The 18,963-nt window shown below is 44.7% G+C and overlaps 2 protein-coding genes across 4 annotated transcripts in view; both read left to right on the forward strand.

Annotated features, from left to right (window-relative positions):
* The first annotated feature begins 23 nt into the window (after nt 1-23).
* Nucleotides 24-9,830, forward strand: LOC311205994 (tRNA selenocysteine 1-associated protein 1-like). Of its 3 annotated transcripts, none has more exons than XM_084280554.1 (10): nt 24-58; nt 1,030-1,213; nt 2,582-2,662; nt 3,647-3,723; nt 3,820-3,950; nt 4,518-4,649; nt 5,542-5,661; nt 7,708-7,903; nt 8,415-8,460; nt 9,307-9,830. In XM_084280554.1, exons 4-10 carry the CDS (start codon nt 3,694-3,696, stop codon nt 9,441-9,443), a joined length of 792 nt encoding a protein of 263 aa, XP_084136680.1. In that variant the 5' UTR covers nt 24-58; nt 1,030-1,213; nt 2,582-2,662; nt 3,647-3,693; the 3' UTR covers nt 9,444-9,830. The 3 variants fall into 3 exon arrangements, with proteins under 3 accessions (XP_084136680.1, XP_084136679.1, XP_084136681.1); XM_084280553.1 differs by lacking the exon at nt 24-58 and adding an exon at nt 697-868; XM_084280555.1 differs by lacking the exons at nt 24-58; nt 3,647-3,723 and adding an exon at nt 697-868.
* Nucleotides 9,831-15,270: 5,440 nt separating this feature from the next.
* NUP153 (nucleoporin 153) overlaps nt 15,271-18,963 on the forward strand; it is a 47,486-nt gene continuing 43,793 nt past the window's right edge. The window contains exon 1 of the mRNA XM_084280478.1: nt 15,271-15,395. Coding sequence (XP_084136604.1) covers nt 15,291-15,395 — 105 coding nt within the window. The 5' untranslated portion in view covers nt 15,271-15,290. The remainder of the gene's footprint in view (nt 15,396-18,963) is intronic.

The following is an 18,963-nucleotide window of genomic DNA, read 5'->3' on the forward strand; positions in this document are numbered from 1 at the left end:
TCACGGGACGGAAGCGAGGTTCGCGCTGCTGCTTATGGCGACGCGGAGGATGAGAGACGTTAGTGCCGGGATCGGGGCGGGGGGAGGGGAAGGGGCATCGCGGTGACGGAGGCCGGTACGAGAGGGCCATGGGCGGCGAAGGGAGCGCGAACCGATCTACTGCGCAACGGAGTTGGGGGGGGGGGGGGGGTGGTGGGTGGTATTGGGAAGGGGGGGCGGCGGCGGCCCCTCCCTTCCCCCGGGGCCTCGGAGCTGCCGCCTCACGGGCGGTTGGGCCGCGGGCCTGCGCGTGGAGGGAGGCCCCGGGCCGCTGGGCCGAGGCGCCCGCTGAGCCAGCCCCCCCCTCACCCCTTTCCGTCCCGGGCGCTGCCGGAGGAGTGCCGCCGTCGCCTTCAGGGCCCCGCGGCTGCCTTTTATTAGTATTTTTTTATTTAATTCCTGGGTTGTGTTTTTTTTTCTCTCCTCTTTCCTTCTCCTCCCCCTTCCCCCCCCCTCCCACCTTATCGCGTAGCACAATAAACGGGAAGCGCGGCCTCGGCGCCAGTGTGGCCGCCGCGGAGAGCCGCGGCCGGGCGGGGCGCACTTCTTGCCGGGCGCTGTGGCTCTTTCCGTCGTGTCGAGTGGCTTATAAAAATGCGTCACGGCACGCTGCGGCTCGGCTGGGGTCACCGCGCCGGCCCGAGGCGCTCTGGAAGGTTCCCCCGGCCCGCCGCCGTGACCCGGCTCCTCGTGTGGGCGAAATTAATACAGAAAGGGACGGCTTTTCCCTCGAGCTTGGGCGAGCTGCGTTCACACTGACGATCTTTTTCGTTAACAGCTTTATCCAGCTTTTTGTTAGCCTGAGCATAATAAAAGCGTGGAATAAATGGTTTGGTAAAATTCACGTGTAATCCGTTTAAGGAGGGGGTTTGGGTTCTGGAGGTTAAAGCTGCCCCACTGCTTGATATGTTGAGCTGACTACGATCACAGTTAAAGTATAATGTTAATGCATGCTGTTGTAACGGCTTTTAAAATATTTTTGTTTTCTAGTGAAAAGATCAAGAGGCAACGGTCAAGATCAGACGGGGGGAAAAGTACAGAAACGCAGTTTTGCAAAAAGCCTGTGATAACTGATCAAGAAGCAGTTGCATCACCTGCCTTCTGTTGATCTTTTGCAATAAAACTGCTTTGTAGTTTGTGCCATCTTCTCTTAAGTCTGCACAAATAAAGAACGGTAAGTTTTGTTATGCAGCTGTGAATGCAGTTCCTGTTTAGAGCATGGAGATGCTTATGGTTCCTTTATTTAAGTATTGCTTGAATTAGAGGAACATTGCTGCGTGGATGTGTTTATTAATAATGGCCTTCAGAAAAAAAAAAAAACCCTGCTGCTGATAACTCTTTAAAATGAGCACGGTTATGTTTAGTAAGAGGACATATGCTAACTTTGCTGGTATATGCCAGCATTTAAGGGCTTGTTTGTACTTGAATGTTTTCATGGCTTATAAAATGGGTGTGGGGGATGAAGTGCATAGTTAGCCTGAATGAGTCCACCATGCATGGATGCTCTAATTATGGTGCATGGCTATCCTATGTCAGGTTAGCCTAATCCATGAAGTAGTTCTTTGAACTGTTTGCCTGTGTGGGTCACCCTTTAAGGCATTACAAGCATTCTGTACTTAATGTATTATGTACGTGGGGATTTGACCTGCCAGTATGTAAAAAATTCCCATTTCCACACAAGAAATTTTGTGATTAAAACCTAATTAAGTATCTCCATAGAAGGAACAAAACTGGGTATAAAAAATCAGTAGTGAATGAACAGCTGTGTGGAAATAGCTGCAAAATATTTTACAAATTAAATTGTTACCTGTGCAGATTCGTAGTGTTTGGATGATAAGGGAGAAAAGCTTAAAATGTGTTCAAATCAGTGAAGGGGTACATACCTTTTTGGGAGAAGTATACTCTGGCTTCATGATAGCAGTAAAATGCCATTCATTGTTTAACTCCAGGGTAGCGAGTAAAATGCATATATGGAAAAGGGAAAAGAGAAGACATACCTAAGGAAAGGTCTGGAGAAAGATGGCATTTACCTGTACTGTATACTCCTCCCTCCTTTTATTTCTCTTTAGCACATAGGAAGTACCACTGCTTGTTTTCAACTACATAGTTTGTGGTACAAACAAATCAACTTACTTGACTAAAAGCGGGGAAAAATAGGTTATGCAAAGCATACTTAAGCCTTTATCTTTGCCTTGTTTTTAACTATTGTAGAACATGGATCTGCTGTATTACTCTATTAGGTGTAGGTATTTCAGAGCTAAGGGTAAGGTACAGGTGACTGAAAAGCTCTCTGATTTCTAGTGCTTTGGGCAGTGTGCAAACTCCGGACTATTACAATGTAAGAAAGTGAAGATTACTCCTGACCATAGCTCCACTCACTGGCCATACATCTTTATCTCCACTGCGTTAGCAGTGATGTCAGAACTTAGAGATTTAAGTTCTGAATTGGTGGCATTGAAAGCATAAGGCAGGGTGAACATCTTGGGAAGTAGTTAATCTCAAGGTTAAGATTCTTGTTGTTCCTCCCCCACATCTTTACCAGCGGAAGGAGTGCAATAAACTGGACCTGTGCAGCAGTATTCATCGAGGAGCGCAGGAGACAGCTTGAACCATGGCGAGCCAGGTAAGATCATTTGGTCAGAAATTCAGGCTTGCAGTGCCTGAATGGATTCCAGAACCATACTCAGAATTCTTAGTAAATGTAAAGCTGAAATAGCTAGCTTGGTCTGAGTTGGGTGTTCTTTTAGTCCTACGATTTCTTCTGGTAATTGGTGGCTGTCCGCTGGACACGTAATGATACCAACCGAAGCAGGTCGGGGGGCGTAACATTAAGGTTTGCAGTTTGGATTATTTGGGCATGAGTTCTCCTGAAGGACCTTGCGCATAACACCCTCTATATAGATGTATGTAGAGGTGTTCTAGAGGAAGAACGTTAAAGCCTGCGTAAGTAAAAAATGCTGCGAAACACTATATTCTTATTTTTGGAAATCCTCGTTCTTCAAATCTTGAGGGAGGCAATCTGTGTTAACACAGCTGTTGCTACCCTCCTCTTTTGTGTAGTTGCCCCACCTCCTTTTTAAACTGTGGTTTTTGGGGTTTTGTCTTTTTTTTTTTTTTTTTTCTCCAAGAGGAAATTTTTATGCCTCTTTCTTCCTGGCCTTGCATCTGGGTTTGAGTTTCCCTCAGCCAAGCTAGTGCCTGTTCCTGGTCTACTTTCTCCTTACATTCCATTGATCGGCCTCCTGTCGTTGTTCCTGGCCTGGGAGAGACTCATAGCTGGGTAGTGAGGAGAGGTGTCTCACATAAGAAAAGAAGAATTCCTCAGTGAGGGGAGATAGGGACAGCTGAGATCCCTTCTAGGCAAGAGTGATGATTGCCCTGCCTCTTCATCGCTCAGACCGTTCTGTTGCAGGGTTTTTTGAATCCTGGAGCTCAAGTGGAACACAGTCCAGTCCTGAAGCTAATTAACATTTAGGATTGGCCAACATCGAAGGGCTGTCTGCTTTTTCCCTAATTCCAAGAGGAAGCTGTCAATCCTTTAGCCAGCTTGAGAAGTCAGGGGAATATGGCTGTTCATACAATCCTTTGGCTCTGTTATTTTTGCCAGGCGTTTTCCCCAGAGGCTGCTTTCCCTCATGGGAGGCGGAGGGAGAAATGGGACCCCAGGCTTCTTTCAAGGGCAAGGTGAATATGGGGAAATCACCTGTGGTGATGGGGAGTGGGAGGGAGGAATGTAAACGAGGCTAAATACTATAAAGGTGATTTTTTTTCTCCCAACAGGACTTAATGGCGAAAAAAAGAGAATGTCTTCAGGCCTACAGCTGGTGGAGAACGCCGCAGAAGAAACGGAAGAAAAAGAACAAAATAAAACCAGGAAGGATAGAGTTTGTCCCTAGTAGTACTTCAGCCAGGTAAAGACCTTCATAAATGTGAAGCTCTGACCCCTTACCTGTTTAAATTGATAGTGACCAGTGAATGCTGTCACTTACTTTTGCAGTCCTTAAATGGTACATCTGGTGTGTATGCGCTGGGTACCACTCAGGAAAAAGTATTGCCAATAGAATGGTGAACTTTGTAGTTTCTCTCATAATCTGAGAAGTGGTGGCAAAATAGTCATCGTTCTTTTGAATCATGGCTGTAACATGCGTGAACTTTTGTTTCCTTGTATTTTTGTGCCACCTCCTCTCTGACAATAAATACTACTTAAAACCAACTTCTAAAAGTTTCTTACAAAAAGGGTCCTTGTTGAAATGCTGGGTTGTTTTTTTTTTTTTTTGCAAAAGTGGTCGAATGGACCCAGAAAAATGGAAGTTTCTGCTGGTGTGATGGCACATTACTCAGCAGGGCCTTGCAGTTAATACTCTTCAGATATTGTTTCCTTGTTTGTCTAGTGATAACTACATGCTTAGATACCTCAGTACTGCAATCATCTACCTTAGTCTCAAACTTGACAGTTGTTCTCTTTTATGTGTTTAAAGACCAGATTATTCAATATTTGTTGGGGAGCTTACTCCAGAAGTAGATGATTTCCAGCTCTATGACTATTTTCTAAAGAGGTACCCCTCATGTATTGACTGCAAAATAGCAACAGATCTGCTGGGATACTCCAGGTAATGCGTGTGAAAATGTGTAATGCTGTTAATATGTTTGCTTCTATAAGTAATATAGAACTTGTCAGAACTGTTTCTGCATTTTCTTCAGAGAGAGGCAGGAAGAGGGAGGATTATTAGTCTCTAGCATTGTTTTTTTTAACAGCACAGATCCTTGGGTTCCTCAAACTTTCTGGCTAGTTTAAGCAGTTAATGTGGTAAGCTTTAATTTAGTCATAGTGGTATCTGCATAAAAGAAATTAAATGGTGGGAGAAGGGAGAGCTGTGTGCTGAAATATGTGCTGCAGTGCTTACATACAGCAGTGTGCACACTTAGTCATCTGCAGTACTGAAGATGCAATAATCCTCTGTTTACGTGTGGGAGAAAAACATAAGGCCTGGCAAATCTTAAGGGGGTTGGGAGACCGAAACTATTAGTAAATGAAGCCTAGCAGAAGTTACACTGGCCAGGCAGTGAGTGAAGCAGGGATGAGCAAGTTAACTGTTTAGACAATGCTGGTTGTAGTAGACGAATACGAAAAAGTTGAGAAAGCAAATACAAAGAGAGTACTAGTGCTGTACAGTGGTAGGAGTGGGTTAATGCTAATGGATAAATTAACTGCTGTAAATGCAGGAATATAGAATCCGATTACTTATGGATAGCCATTAAAATGTATTGCTTTGCTGGCACTCAGGAAGTTGCATCTTAATGCTACCAAACAAGCTTTTTGCTTCTGGCCCCAGTTTTTAATTTGGTGAAAGCATCTTCTGTGCGTGTGTGCATGCCAAAGAGGTTGCTTAGGAGCTATAGTAGCTACTCTCTTCTGATTTTGTAGGAGGCAGAAATTGAATTTGTTAGCTTTGTAACTGTTATGCATATTAGAATTTGTTTTCTCCCTTTTGAAAATTGTAGAGGGTATGCCTTTGTCAGATTTGGTGAGCAAGGTGATCAGATGAGGGCACTGCAAGACTGCCAGAATGCACCAGGTCTGGGGGGAAAACGAATCCGGCTGAGCATAGGAATTTCTAAAAGGTAACAAATGAGTTGTGCATTGATACAGTAATTTTAAGTATTCAGATTCTTGTAGCTCTGCTTTTGTAAAGTATGTGGCCCTTGCTATAATGGCTGTACACATGATGCAGTCTACAAAACCAAAATACACAAGCGTTATGTTCTGACTCCCTGGATTTCTCAACTTCTGTCAGGATTGCTGAGGGAATCCAGCTCTTAAATCTAGCCAGACTCTCCAAGTTAGACTTAGCTGCTGTTGTAACCAGTAGTCCAGTTGAACACATTTAAAATTACTTTCCAGGCTTGGGCCTGAAGAAGGTAGAAGGGACAAGTGTTTGTTGTATGCTAGGGAGACTTTATTCTAGAACTTTCCCTCTAGTTTAGGCAAGGTAGCATGTTAGTTTTACAGTAGGCTGGCAGAGGAAGGAAAGGAACTCTTACATGGAAAAATATGGAATATGGGGTAGAGAGGAAGCCAAAGGAAATGTTCCTGGAACAGTTTGTTTAGAATACTATACTTCCTTTTTTTTCAAGAGATTAAAGCAGCAGGGAATTAAAGTTGATTGTTTTTGAGAGGTTTTTTTACTCTGCCAGCTCAATTCTCTTGATCAGTTAGTTAAGGGTGTGAACAGTTAGAGAATTGATACTAAATTTGATAAAGTTTGATCCCAGATACAGACAAAAATAAACCTTATATAAAACCAGTTACAGTACTGTCATGAGGTTAGCTGTGTGTTCAGTTAAATAGTAGAAGTAACAGCTTATGTTTCTCTTCATCCTGAATAATTTTCATATGTTGCCTCTGCTTTAGAATGGAAATGTTTTTGCTCAAGAGAGCGCTGTCCAGAATTGCTGACTAAATTATGACAAAACCAGGTTTACTCCTCTCCACAAGAATGTCAACAGTACTTTCACATTTTTTGTTCCTTCAGAGATTTATGTAGGAGAGAAGTTGGAAGTGGAAGACAGAGACACTAGTAATTTATTTACTACAGTAGCAAGGCATTAGAATACATAATTATTAGTATGTATTTGTAGCTTTACAGTAATGAAACAAATGTAGATATTAAAACACATATCATTAACCTGTGTCTGTTCCTGAATGGCTGAGTACTATGCTTTAATAGCATTAAAACATTCGGCCATTAGCGTAGCTTGTTACTAAATCACTTCTTGAAGCACTTTCTGAGCTGCTTTGGTCTGTGTTCTACACAAAAAGCCTGGACCTGACTTGTCTGTAATGGAGTTGAGAAATTTGACTCCGAACAGAAGAGGTCTGTGTATGTAATCAGTGAAGAAATGTCGAAGCATAGAGGATTTTTCAAATGTGTAGCTGGATTCTCTGAAGGTATTTTATGTAGTGTGCTTCTGTTCTACTACAGGCAACACTCCTGAGTTGGTTCTTGTCTTTAGGGTGAAGTTGTCCCTGAGAAAATCCCCTCAACAGAGGGAAAGCAGTGAAGACCAATCAGCTGGCCCTTTGGTCTTAGGAAGCAACAAGTTCTGTAATTTTCCTACTGATCTGGCTTCATGCTGGATAGTGGCAGTGCTGACTTCACTTGACTGCTATACTTTGGTAGCTGTTGAATGCTTAGTGGACTAAAAACTGAGCAGGTGAAAGTAGACATAGCAAACTAGTAGGCAGTGTTAGATGCTCCTCTGAAACAGATTATTTGATTTCGCCCACTTGCTGGAAATAAGATTGTGTTAACCAAAGAAAAGATAGAAGGGTCAATAAAGACTGCATCTTAAAAGCAGCTGTGCTTGATAAATGTCTCTGGTCATAATAAATTAGCTTTTAGCAGAGCACAAAGATCAGCAGCTTGCTTATACAGATACTATTCAAGTACTTGAATATCAATGTGTCATGGCTTGAGTTAATCCAATACTGTTTGTATTGACAAAGGTGAGAGCACTTCCTTCTGTACAAACACAAGATCTTTGATTTAAGCTGTTGATTGGGCAACTATTCAGAAAAGCTGCCTTTGAAATGCTGTTTAACTTCCAGACTGGCTTTACTGTTTGTTGCTTTTAAATTCTAACTGCATATAACCTCTCATGTTTCAGACTGAAGGCAGAATTCCAGCGGTACCAGTCATACAACTATAATGATTATTACCAGGATTATCAGAACTACTACTCACAGTGGGGTTATGATCCTTACACTGAATACAACTACAGCTCCTATGCTCCCTATGATAGCATGCAAGCTGTTGGAGACTGCTCTTTAGGAGATGCTGTTATGACTCCAGCTGTTTTCGAGGTAAAGATACTACATGCTTTTTAAAGAAAAAAATTCACAAACAATAAGTTGCATAAATTAGCAAGTTGGAGTAAAAAGTCTTAAGACTGAAATTATGCTTTCTGCTTAGTGTAGAGGTTAGACCAGCAGGTTTTGTTCAGAGGTGTCTTAAAGTGGTTAAGTTATGCATCTATATAGAGATTTATACACCATTATGGCTTCTGTTCCTGTTTTTTCTGATGTATTTTGCTTAAATTATTCAAGTAAGATAGTCTTGTCTTAAATTAGCCAATTTATCAATGACAGCTTTTTACCAGAAGTCTGTCCATCCTGAACTTCACTTTTGTTTTTGCTTTGTTTTTTAAAAAAACAACCAACAAAAAACACTCCCCAGAAAACACAAAACCCCTCTGTCTATCCTTTTAGTTGTGGGAGGAGGGTAATGGTTTGGGATTAAAAAGTTATTTTGAATTTGTTATGCTTTCTGAAATTGATTCTGGTTAAACTTTTTCTTACTTTCCTCTCTTTTTAGGAAACTTCAGTTATGACTGAAATCAACGATGACCTAATAACTGAAGGTAATGAGTTTTATCATTGCAACTTCAATTTAGCCATGCTTATGCCCTTTAACATTACCAGTCAATGACTAGTGGATGAGGGGTGTCTTGGAATGTCATCTGATGTAGTGAGGTCCTCTGAGTTATAGCTGAGGTGAGTTAGGATTTTAAAGCTGATAGTATGCACCATGTTTAGAATGTGATGTTGAACACTTCACAGTAGGTTTCTTGTAACTTGGTCTTCATTCTCCTCCTGAAATGGTCTAATACAGAGTTTATATACAGGCATATTCTATGTTAAACTCATAGGCAAAAGCTTTGTTTTTCCAAACTCTGGTAAATGCTTACGTTTCAGGTCCTAAAAGGAGATCTGTCTGTACTTAAAGATTTGGTATGAAACTTAATTGTTTTGCCTGGAAGGCTTTCAGACAGTTCCTTTACAGAGTCATCTTCTGTCAGTGTACAGAAACTTTGTTGTAAGTCATGCATATTATAGTAGAAATGAATTAAATTAATTTAGTTAGATTGATGTTTAATTATGCTTAAATCTTTTCTTCATCTAAAAATAGCAATATAGTCCTAGCATTCTAATACATGAATCCCAAAAGAAGTTGACTTGACAGGTTTAAGACTCACCTAGAATTTCTTAACTTACTATTAAATATATTAAATTACTAAATTTAGCTAAAACAACATTTTATTAGGCATTTGTGCAACCTACTGCAGGTGAACCTCTTAGTGGGGGGTAGTGGTGGTGTGGACTAGATGCTCTCCAGATGTCCTTTCCAACCCCTTACATCCTGTGAGTCTGTTTTGTGCATGTTTCCCAAGATCTGACGCTTGTACTTACCAGGCTTTTATTTTCAGATCCACAACTTTACTTGGATATTGATGAAATGAACAGACAATTTATGGAGACAAGTGAAGAACTCTATGATTCCCTTATGAATTGTCACTGGCAACCTCTGGATACGGTCACTTCTGACATCCCCCCTGCTATTTAAGTGTCTTATATAGCATGACCGTTATGGCCAAGGTGCTAAAATTACATTTCTTCTACATTACTCTAGATCATAAGTTTTAAAGCACAATGATAGGTTGGGTTTTTTTTTTTTGCTATGCTTTTGACAGTTTCTGTAATCTTTTTTTTGTTCATCACTCTACTCTTGGAGCATCTTGAAATCATGTAAATATTCTAGAAATGTAAAGAGTTCAATGGGGTCTAAAGATAGACTTGCCTGTGTAAATAAAATTTTGTTTCTGCAAACCTGCCAGCAAGGGATTTGACTTACATGTGTGAAGCACATTCTCTTCTGGCTTGTGGAATTTAGCTGGAAGCAGTAGGGGTATTTCAGTTGTCTTTGGTATGGGCATCAGGATGCTAGTGAAAACTAGCTCCTATAATTTCCAAATTACCTAGGCAATCTTACAGGCTCTTAACATTCTTGCTTAGGTTATGTGTGTTTGGAAACCACTCCCAGGGTTTACTATGGGAACACTTCAATCTGTTCTTTTACCTGCAATCTGCTGGTGCCAACTGTACTACTGTTGATCTGCTATGTCAATTAGAATGGCTTTATCAATACAGTATTTTAAACATACAGAAGGGCAAACTTTCAGCTGCCATAGCCACAAATATTGCAAAAACTAAGGATGATTCTTCCTGGCAGCTTTATTCCCACCCTTCTTAATCTTAAATGACACTTCACAGCAAACAAACTGGTGTAACAATACATGTTAATCCTTGGAGAAAATAACTTCTGGTATAAAGAAAGAAAAATAACCCCATGGGAACAATAAGCTTAATCCTACTAACACTCTTCAGCTAAGTTGCACCCTATCCTAAATATCTCTGTATTCAGTCCTCATGCTTAGGAGTTTTATAGTGGTGAAACGTCAGTTTCTAGTGTTCAAGTTAAGGGATATTAGGGGAGACAGTGATGAGGAAAGTTTTGCTTTAAGGTAGCAACTTCTGAGTGGCTATAAAGGAAGGAATAAAGTATTTTAAGGAAGGTATAAAGTATTTTCCAGTCATAGGGACTGCTTCAGCAAAAGTATTCACTAAACGTAATGATAAAGTAAGGCTGGAAACAGAAGACTGGCAAGAAACAAGGTAGCAGAAATTATCCTAGTAATAGCTATGGAAGCCACTGAAGCTAGTCAAGATCTTTGGGTACTGCTGTGTGTGCTGGGGACAATCTGAACTGTAATTACTATGATAACAGGAATGAAGATCTCCAGCTTTTTTAATGATTTAATGTAATTAAACTATGGTTATAACCCATATGCTGTTCTTAAATTTAAATCACATACTCTATTGCAGAGTGATGACTTGGGGCTGGCAGGTCATTTCTAGCTGCTGACCAGCATCTCCCTCTCTTCACAGTTCAATTTCAGCTAGGAATATTTTCAAGGTCCTTTACATTAAATGCTTAAAAACAAAATGCTTTTGGAGTACTTAGTATAGGAAGTTCATTCTTCCTAGGCTTTGTGCAGGTATACATGTAGAAAAAGACCAAGTATAACAACCTTGTCTAGGAAGGGGGAGAAGCATCACAGTCAGAAGAACTGTTCCCTGTTTTGGGGAGAGTTAGTTGCAGGGTAGCTGGGAACATAGATTCCTTGGGTGGACACTTGCTTTATGTGAATTGGTGAGTCTTTGGAGGGTTGATGGTAGGGAGGGAGGTTAATGAAAATGTGACAAAGTGGAATAAATGAAACAAAGAGTCTGTGCATGTATACAATTGCTTCTGGGACTGCAGAGGGGAGAGAACTCAATATAGCAGATGCAGCCCTTTGAATTTGGATGGGAGTGTTAAAGCTTCAAAACTGTACAGGATTTGATACCACTTCAGTTGTGCACGGCTGTGGTGGTTGAACTTGGTAGTACAAACTGATCTGCTAAGTGAAGGATTTTGTTTCTGGCTGGTACCATCACTCCAAGCAGCAAAACAGCTTCCAGGTCTTGCCTGGGCTATATTCTGCTTTGAAGTGGCATGCAGAGCATCACTTAATGCTGTACTTAATTTACAACAAGTAATTTGTGGAAACCTTTTGTTGTATCAGTTAAAAGTGTGATGCTAAGGATGTGTGTGGGTTCAGCAGAAATGCTTTGGAGCATCTATACTGATTTTTGGCTTTTAGGAGGTTGATCTTCATGTGAACTGTGTAGTGAGGGACCAATGTAGCTATGTGATTTCACTTAGTCTGACACTGTATCACCACGGTCTATAAACCTCAAAGTCAAAAGTCTGTAGTCACCCCATTTATGCAGAATTTTTAACCCATTAACAAGGCCTCTGCACTCTGCCTTAGAGGCTGTTTTCAGACATGCATGCATGCACCTTCTGTTCCGGACTGTGAAGTACCGTACTGTTTATGTAATGCAGTGGAAGAGGTTGGTTGGGCCATTAGTTCCCCGAACTTGAGAGATGTTGGGGGTGTATTTTCTTCCAGGCAGCATACAAGAAAAATGAGGTGATGAAGAGAGTGTTGGTTGCAGCCCATGTGACATTCTAAAATAGCGCTCTGACCTCTTTTTCTTTCTCCTGAGCCTTACTAGTCTATTCCTCTTTGCAGCTAAGAGTGCATCCATGGGATCAAGATGGTGTGCACGTTCTTTACTTTAAAGGCATACTGAATGCAAATTTGTTCCTGTGTTACCCATGAACCACGAGTACAGGAGAGAGAGAGTGGGTGCATCAGAACTGTTAGAATGCATTACCGAAGCTTTTTACTGAGTAAACTCAGCTGTTTTACAGCTACCAGACGGCATTAGCCAGCTTACACAAAGCCCTGAAGGCAGCATGCAGCTGCCTGCCATTGGTTCTACAAAGATCCGATTGCAGCAGCGACATTGGAAAAAGAGGAAAACCAAAAGCAAACCAAAATTCTGAGAAGAAACTCTTTTGACACATTTCACTCCTAGTTGTGTTTTGTCTCTTACCCAGTTGAAATGTAGTTGTTGGGTGGAGTTTTTAAAGCTTGATAGAGGTTTTTTTTTTTTTTTTATTTCAAGAGCGTCTAGTAATGATTCTCTAAACTCTTCATTGCACCAAGCTGCAATAGATAGTGCCTTTACTCAAAGCTCACTAATGTTTTCAATAAAAAAGAGTGGTTTTGTTTCCTATCACCCCTCTGAACAGAAAGGTTTTAGTAGATCGTTTGAGGGGCTACTCATTCTGCAGTCAGTGAACAGGCAGAAAGAAACAGGCCAAAAAAGGGTAAAGAGTACTTAGGAGGTTACAAAAAGGTTAAATGGTACTTAAGCCATGAATGTTTATTTTTGCAGGGATGCTTTTGGACCAACAACTTCTTTCTAGTGCTACCTCAGAGTAATTTGCAGATATAACTCACAGGGAAGATTGATCAAATGGTGATGATCCCTATCATTTTGCTGGATATATATATATATATTTGCCTTTTGTTTTGTCTCATTTTTAATAACATTTATTTAACTTTAGTGACTCATGTCAATAGACGTTTGACGACATCGACGAGTATTTCTGAGTCATGAGTGTCATTAAAGGCATGTCACCATATGGAAATTGTTCTTAATAAGAAAAATGGAAGTAAAATAAGTAAATAAAGCAGCACTTGAAATTACAGAGCAAACATAGTGTAGCTGCCTTTGACATGTACGTGGAAAAGAAAACGGTGGTTCCAGCTTACCTTAATATACTTAGCATACATCAGGAGGAAGGAGTTTAAATTTGCTTAGCTCTTACGTGTCCTGTGCAGGAGTGAGTTTCGTCTGTTCCCTGTGCAGGTACCGTTTTAGAAGTCAGTATTACTGCTGAAAGTCTGTTAGCAAAGCTCATGGTTTACATCCCTTTGCAAGCCGTGCAAGTAATCAACGATACCTTTCCTTCTCCTTATCTAAGTTGGAGTTCAGCATGAATTTTCTTGAACAAAAGAGTTAAGAAATCCAAGCTAAAATACCTTTTTTTTTTATTTTAGTGATTAAATTTGACAAGCGTACTACAGAACTAGAGCCTCATCCCAAAACTGGTGTGCAGGTGTAACACATCAGCAGTTTACATGAGATGAGGTGATTACTTGTAAACCCATGTGTTTCACAACCTGGATGGGATTGTTTGCCATGGCAAATCATCCTACTGTATGAAAATTTGCTTTTAGGGGGAGTAAAGTGGGAGAGGGGCTTGTGGAGCCCTTAAGACACAGTTTATGAGGGAGAATACCTGGAAGGTAATTCTGCTCTGCTGGGATTTTGGAAATCGTTATCTCCTTTAGACAACTGTGAAAGCAGGACTAAGAAATGGAGAAGGAGCAAGTCATGTAGGAGAGCTGGGAAGATACCAGTGTCATTAAAGCTGGCAATCAAACAAGCAAAGATTCAACAGTACAAAACTCCACTTGTAAAAGCAACCCCTCCTCTGCCGGTCCTGCTCATTTGTATTTCTTCAGGCCTTTGGAATTGGCTGTGCTGGCTTAAATTCCCCTAAGTCCTCAGGTTTGATACATACCTTCTTCATGCTTTGCTTTTTGGTGGGAAGGGTGTGCGCTACAGCACCACTCGCCCTTCACTGTGAAGTTCCTGTGTCTTATTCTATGTCAGCAGATTTTTTTAGTACCTTCGGGGGTTTTGGGGGTAGACATTTGTATTGCCTTCTACACAGAGATGGGGGTGGCTATTTTCTGCTCCAGCCCATCATTTCTGGTGCAGACCAATGCTCTAAATAAAGATGCAGAGGCACAGATTTTTCTCAACTTCACTTTTAATACAATAAAAAGTCAAGTATTCTACAAGTTTGTAATAGAAACACGTCTTTCCTCTTCTTTTGAGGAAGAACAGCCTCCCTGGGAGGTTTTTTTTCCCCCACCTGCTTCTCAAACGAGCGGTGTGAGCCTGCAGATTGTCATGTCCATCGCTGGCGCAAGCACGCTGCACAGCGGAGTCCGGGGGAAGGCCGGGGCCTCCCCGTGCCCTCCTGCCAGCTTTCCTGCCGCGTTCCCCGCCAAGGCTCCCGGCGAAGCCCCGGCGCTCGGGCAGCCCGCTGTTACCCCTGGTGGCCTAACGCCGCCAGAACCGGCGGGGCGGCGCGACGGGAGGTCGGCGGAGCCCGCCCTTGCCGGCGCCGCCGGGACTCAGCCCTGCGCGGCCTCTCGGCCGCCGCCACGGCCCAACCCGGTAACAAACCTCTGTTCCCGGCCTGCCTCGGAGCCCGCCCCGAGCCGCGGCAGCCCGGCGAGGGCTTTTCCCGCGCAGACGAACCGGCCCCGACCCTACGGAGGAGGAAGAGGCCCGGCGCGCCCCGCCCCCTCCCTCGAGCGGGCGCTGCCCAGGCGCGCGGAGGCTGCCGGGCGGCCCGGCTGTTCTGACGCAGCTCGCGCGGTTCGGTGACGTCCGGTATCCCGAGCGGGCGCTGTGTGGTGGTGCTGCCGGAGGGGGCAGGGGTGCAGTGGCTCGGCCGCGAGCAGGCGGGCGGGCGGGCAGGACGGGGCCGGCCGGCGCCGGAGAACGCGAGCGAGGAGCGGGCGAAGGGCGCAGGCGGGCGCGCAGGGAGAGCGGGAGCGCGCGCCGCGCCTGCCTCCGTGAGAGACCCCGAAGGAAGGAGCGAGCGAGCGCGCGCGCACGGGAGGCGGCGCGGCGGGGAGGGGCAGGCCGCGGAGCCCCCGCGCCAGGCCGCGCGGCGCGTGGCGGGCGGCGGCGGCGGCGGCGAGGGAGGGAGGAGGCCGGCCCGGGCCCATCCCTGCGGAGACGGTGACGGCGCAGCGCGAGGGAGCGCGGCCGCACGAGGCGGCCGGTGGCGGCCGGGCCCGGCTTGCGCGCGGCATTGCCAGAGCAGCGGTGGGGGGTGAAGAAGGAAACAGAGGGGCCGGATCCTATCATGGCCTCGGGCGGCGGCGGCGGGATCGGCGGCGGCGGCGGCAAGATCCGGAACCGCCGGTGCCACCTGGGCGCCGGGAAGCCTCCTTACGCGAGGAGCAAGCAGGTGAGGCGCGGCGGCGGGAGGCTGCGGGTCACCCCGGGCGGCCGGCCCCTTTCCCCTCTGCGCCCCCCCCCCACCCCTCTCTCCGCTCCCCCGGCGCCCCCTCAGCGGCGGGAGGCGGCTTTTCGCGGAGGAGCCGCCCCTTTCCTTCCCCCAACCCCACGTGCGAGACTTCGGGCCGGGGTTTCCCGGTGAAAGGCCCGGGGACGGAGGAGGTTGGGGGGGGGGGGGCGGGGAAGAGGGTTTCCCGCCGGGGCCGCGGGGATTGTGGGATTTCCGGGCGCTCGCCCGCTCCGCCGGCAGCCCCGGCCCGCGGGGGGGTGGGGGGGGGATCCTCGTCTCCCTTTTGTCTCCTGCCGGGCTGTGGGAGATGCCCCCGCTGGGCAGGGAGTAAAGGCGGGAGGAAGAGGCGGCTGGGAAGGGGTAGGTTGCTCCTTGCCCCGCCACGCGCGCCTCGCAGCCCCGCGGCTGCCGTTGGGCTGGCTCCCCCTCCCCGAGGTGGTCGTTTTGTCTGCGGCCCGTCACAGCCCCTCACGCCCTAGGGGCCAGCGCCGGCAAGAATAATGCGGGGCCGCTGTCTGCCTGCGCGCGTCTCCGAAGGAGGTGTCCGCCCGCCCCCCACCCCCCGCCCCGGGTAAAGCGATGCTGGGTTACCCAGTGTAGTCGCTCGTAAGATTTAAGCGCATCGCTTCGATGTTATTTGCCTTTTGTTGGCAAGTTTCAAATTGCAGACGAGTTTGTGAGGGTGCTGTGCAGTTAGGCAGCTGCCATTGTGCTTCTGTAGGATGCTGCATGCAGAACTCTCAGGTCTGCATCTGGCAGTTTCTTCAGCCTCTTGCCTGTGCCTAAATGTGCTGATGCAGTGCAAGTGAAACGTAATTCGTACGGCGTTTGTTCTCCTTTGTATGGCAGGATAGGTGGAGAGCAAAAAACAGTCTGTGGATTACAACACAAGAATCCCGTGCCGTTTAGAGTGGCTGGAGGGAAAGAAGTGGGGATCTTGCCCAATTCTTGCTTGCCAGGAAATTTAAAGCCAGGTTGGATGAGGCTTTGGGCAACCGGATCCCGTGAGGGTGTCCCTGCCCATGGCAGGGGGGTGGGAACTAGGTGATTTTTGAGGTCCTTTCCAACCCAAACTGGTCTGCGATTCTATGATTCTGTGCCCCGAGGCAGTGTTCTAGAATACACGTGGAAGGTAGGTATGAACCTGAAGTTGACTGTTCGGCCTTTATGTTATTAAATAGGTAACGTAAGCTGGGGGTTTGAATACTACATGCAAAATTACAGGAGTATTATGCAAGAGCTGTTGCTCAATTTGTTTTCATTCTTTGGTTAGTACTAAGTCTTTTATATAGTATACCGATCAGCAGCAGCGTTGTCCTTGTAAAGCAAGCACGGTGACGCTTCATACAAAGGATCACTGCACTTAGAGAACAAATGTTGCAAGCTCCTATGTGAAGGGCGGAATAACGTTGAAATGGCCATGTTGCATGTTGGTACTACATAGATATTGTGCAGGTAACTGAAACCTTACACATTAATTTAAAATAATTAGTGTAGATGGTTTTCTGATTCTTCTATTGTCTGTTATCTCTGTGCGTTTTCCAGTAGGTTTATTTAAACAATGTGCCAAAGCAAACACGTGCTTGGGGATGTCTGTGGGATTCTGCTCAGAGAATGGATGCTGCAAATCAGATTAGCAGTAATATATTGGGGGTGGGTGGGGAATGTAATAATTAAATAAATAGGTAAACTGATAGATATCAGACATGTGCATTTGTCACAATGGATAGCTTTTTAACCCTATGCAGCTCACTAACGTGCATTACATAAAAAGATGAACCCTGGGTAGATAGCCAACTTAAATTGGAATTAATTGACAAGTGTTCCTATTTCCAATATAATGCCTGCTCTGCAGAAGTATTCTGTGGTTTAGTGTTAATTGTCTCTCAGCAGTGAGTTTGGGAAAACATGAAAGTGTTCAGTGCAATCTTGACATGAGGTTATACCTCTGATTCTGATCCCCCTCTCCCCTAACTACTATCAGTAAGTACATTCATAGAAATACTTTAATAGAACCGTTCTAGGTGCTTGTGGTCAAAGCTGTGGTCCTGAAAACCTGCAGTCTCTTATCATCCAGCTCTGAAGGTGCCTAAGCACTGTAGGCAGTATTGCTAATAGCGTTAAAGTTCCTAGGATATCTGAAGGGTTGTGGGGTTTTTTTTCTTCTTTCCACTTGTGTGAGAGATGATTAGTCTGATGCTTGGCTCATGATTCTCTGCTTTCTGGCTGTTGTTGTTTTGCCATGGTCTCCTGGGGAGTTCAGTCAGGTGAGAATTCTCCCATCACGTCTAACGTGCTGCAGAGTCAGTCTTTATACTGTGAAGTACAGCCACAGCTCTAGAAGACAGTTGGAAGAGGAGGTGGTGCTGCTGCTTTTTAATGACTGTTAGCTAAAGCATTTGTTCAGAATGTGGTAGACCCTGCTTCAAATTCTCTTTTTTGCCTGGAGGGATCAACCTACATCTTCCACTTTTGGGCAAATATCCCAGTTGCCAAGCTGTGTGTTGTCTTCAGTTCTCCTGACTGAAGCCGTGTTACTATCCAGAAAAAGAATGAGCCAGAAAGAGTATGTATAAGAATATGTGGCCCTCCAAGACGAGAGACATGAAGGCTCTGATCCTTGATTTCAGAAGTTACGTGTTTTGTGTTAGATGTTCCTTGGAACAAGCAAGCAAAGCTTCATATTTCCTGCCCTTTTCTCCCTGAGTGCCTGATCATTAAACTTTAGAGCTGTGTTTCATTATGTTCACCTGGGGTTGGGGGGGGGGAGGATTTTTTTTGTGATTGTAGTGGTTTTTTTTTTTTAAATCTAGACTCTTTTTTAAGTATGCCTCAGATAGAAGAGGTGAACTGATGCTGTCTGGAAGTCTGACTTGTAGCTTCCATGTTCACCAGGAAGGTGGAGATACAGGTACAGATTGTCCCACGAATGAAGGAACTAAACTGTAGTGTTTTCTCTTCTGAGGTAGTGTCCTGCCTTACAGAAAGTGCAGTCAGTAGGTATATTGTTAAACCGACAAACAGAAAGCGGCAGCACTGCTAGATGTAAAGATGGTACATAATCTCCTACCTCAGGGTTTGTGGGGTGGGAATCACATCTCAGAAAGAAGAGTTTGTGTCCAAGTTGGGTGTTCTGGGAGTAAAATTGAGGGGACCCTTCCCCATTGACTCTGCTTTCCTAGTGACTGTGAGTTGACTATGGGGGTTGGACTAGATGATCTTTTGAGGTCCCTTCCACCCCCTAACATTCTGTGACTGATTCTGTGACAGTGCTATGCCAGATGTATTAGCTTTAGATTATGCTGTGCTTAGCATGCTACCTGTTTACTTGGCTATCTCGTGCTGAAATACCCAGCCTCCTCCTGTACTGTGTAAGGAGCTTAGGCACTTGGGTTAAAACTACGGCTTGAGAGCTAGCTAAGCATGGGCAAGTGAGGGAACTGTTGTGTCCCAGCACCTGAGCTTCTGGATGTAGCCCCAGTGCTTCTAAATGCTGGTTTGTGCTGGT

Source organism: Gallinula chloropus (assembly GCF_964237585.1).
Source record: "Gallinula chloropus genome assembly, chromosome: 2".
NCBI classification, from domain to species: domain Eukaryota; kingdom Metazoa; phylum Chordata; class Aves; order Gruiformes; family Rallidae; genus Gallinula; species Gallinula chloropus.

Excerpts from the sequence above, each read along its gene's own strand:
- LOC311205994 (XM_084280554.1), top strand. The coding sequence starts at position 3,694 with ATGGGACCCCAGGCTTCTTTCAAGGGCAAG. Across the intron at positions 3,724-3,819 it reads AGGCTTCTTTCAAGGGCAAG|GACTTAATGGCGAAAAAAAG; the intron begins GTGAATATGGGG and ends TTCTCCCAACAG. Across the intron at positions 7,904-8,414 it reads TGACTCCAGCTGTTTTCGAG|GAAACTTCAGTTATGACTGA; the intron begins GTAAAGATACTA and ends CTCTCTTTTTAG.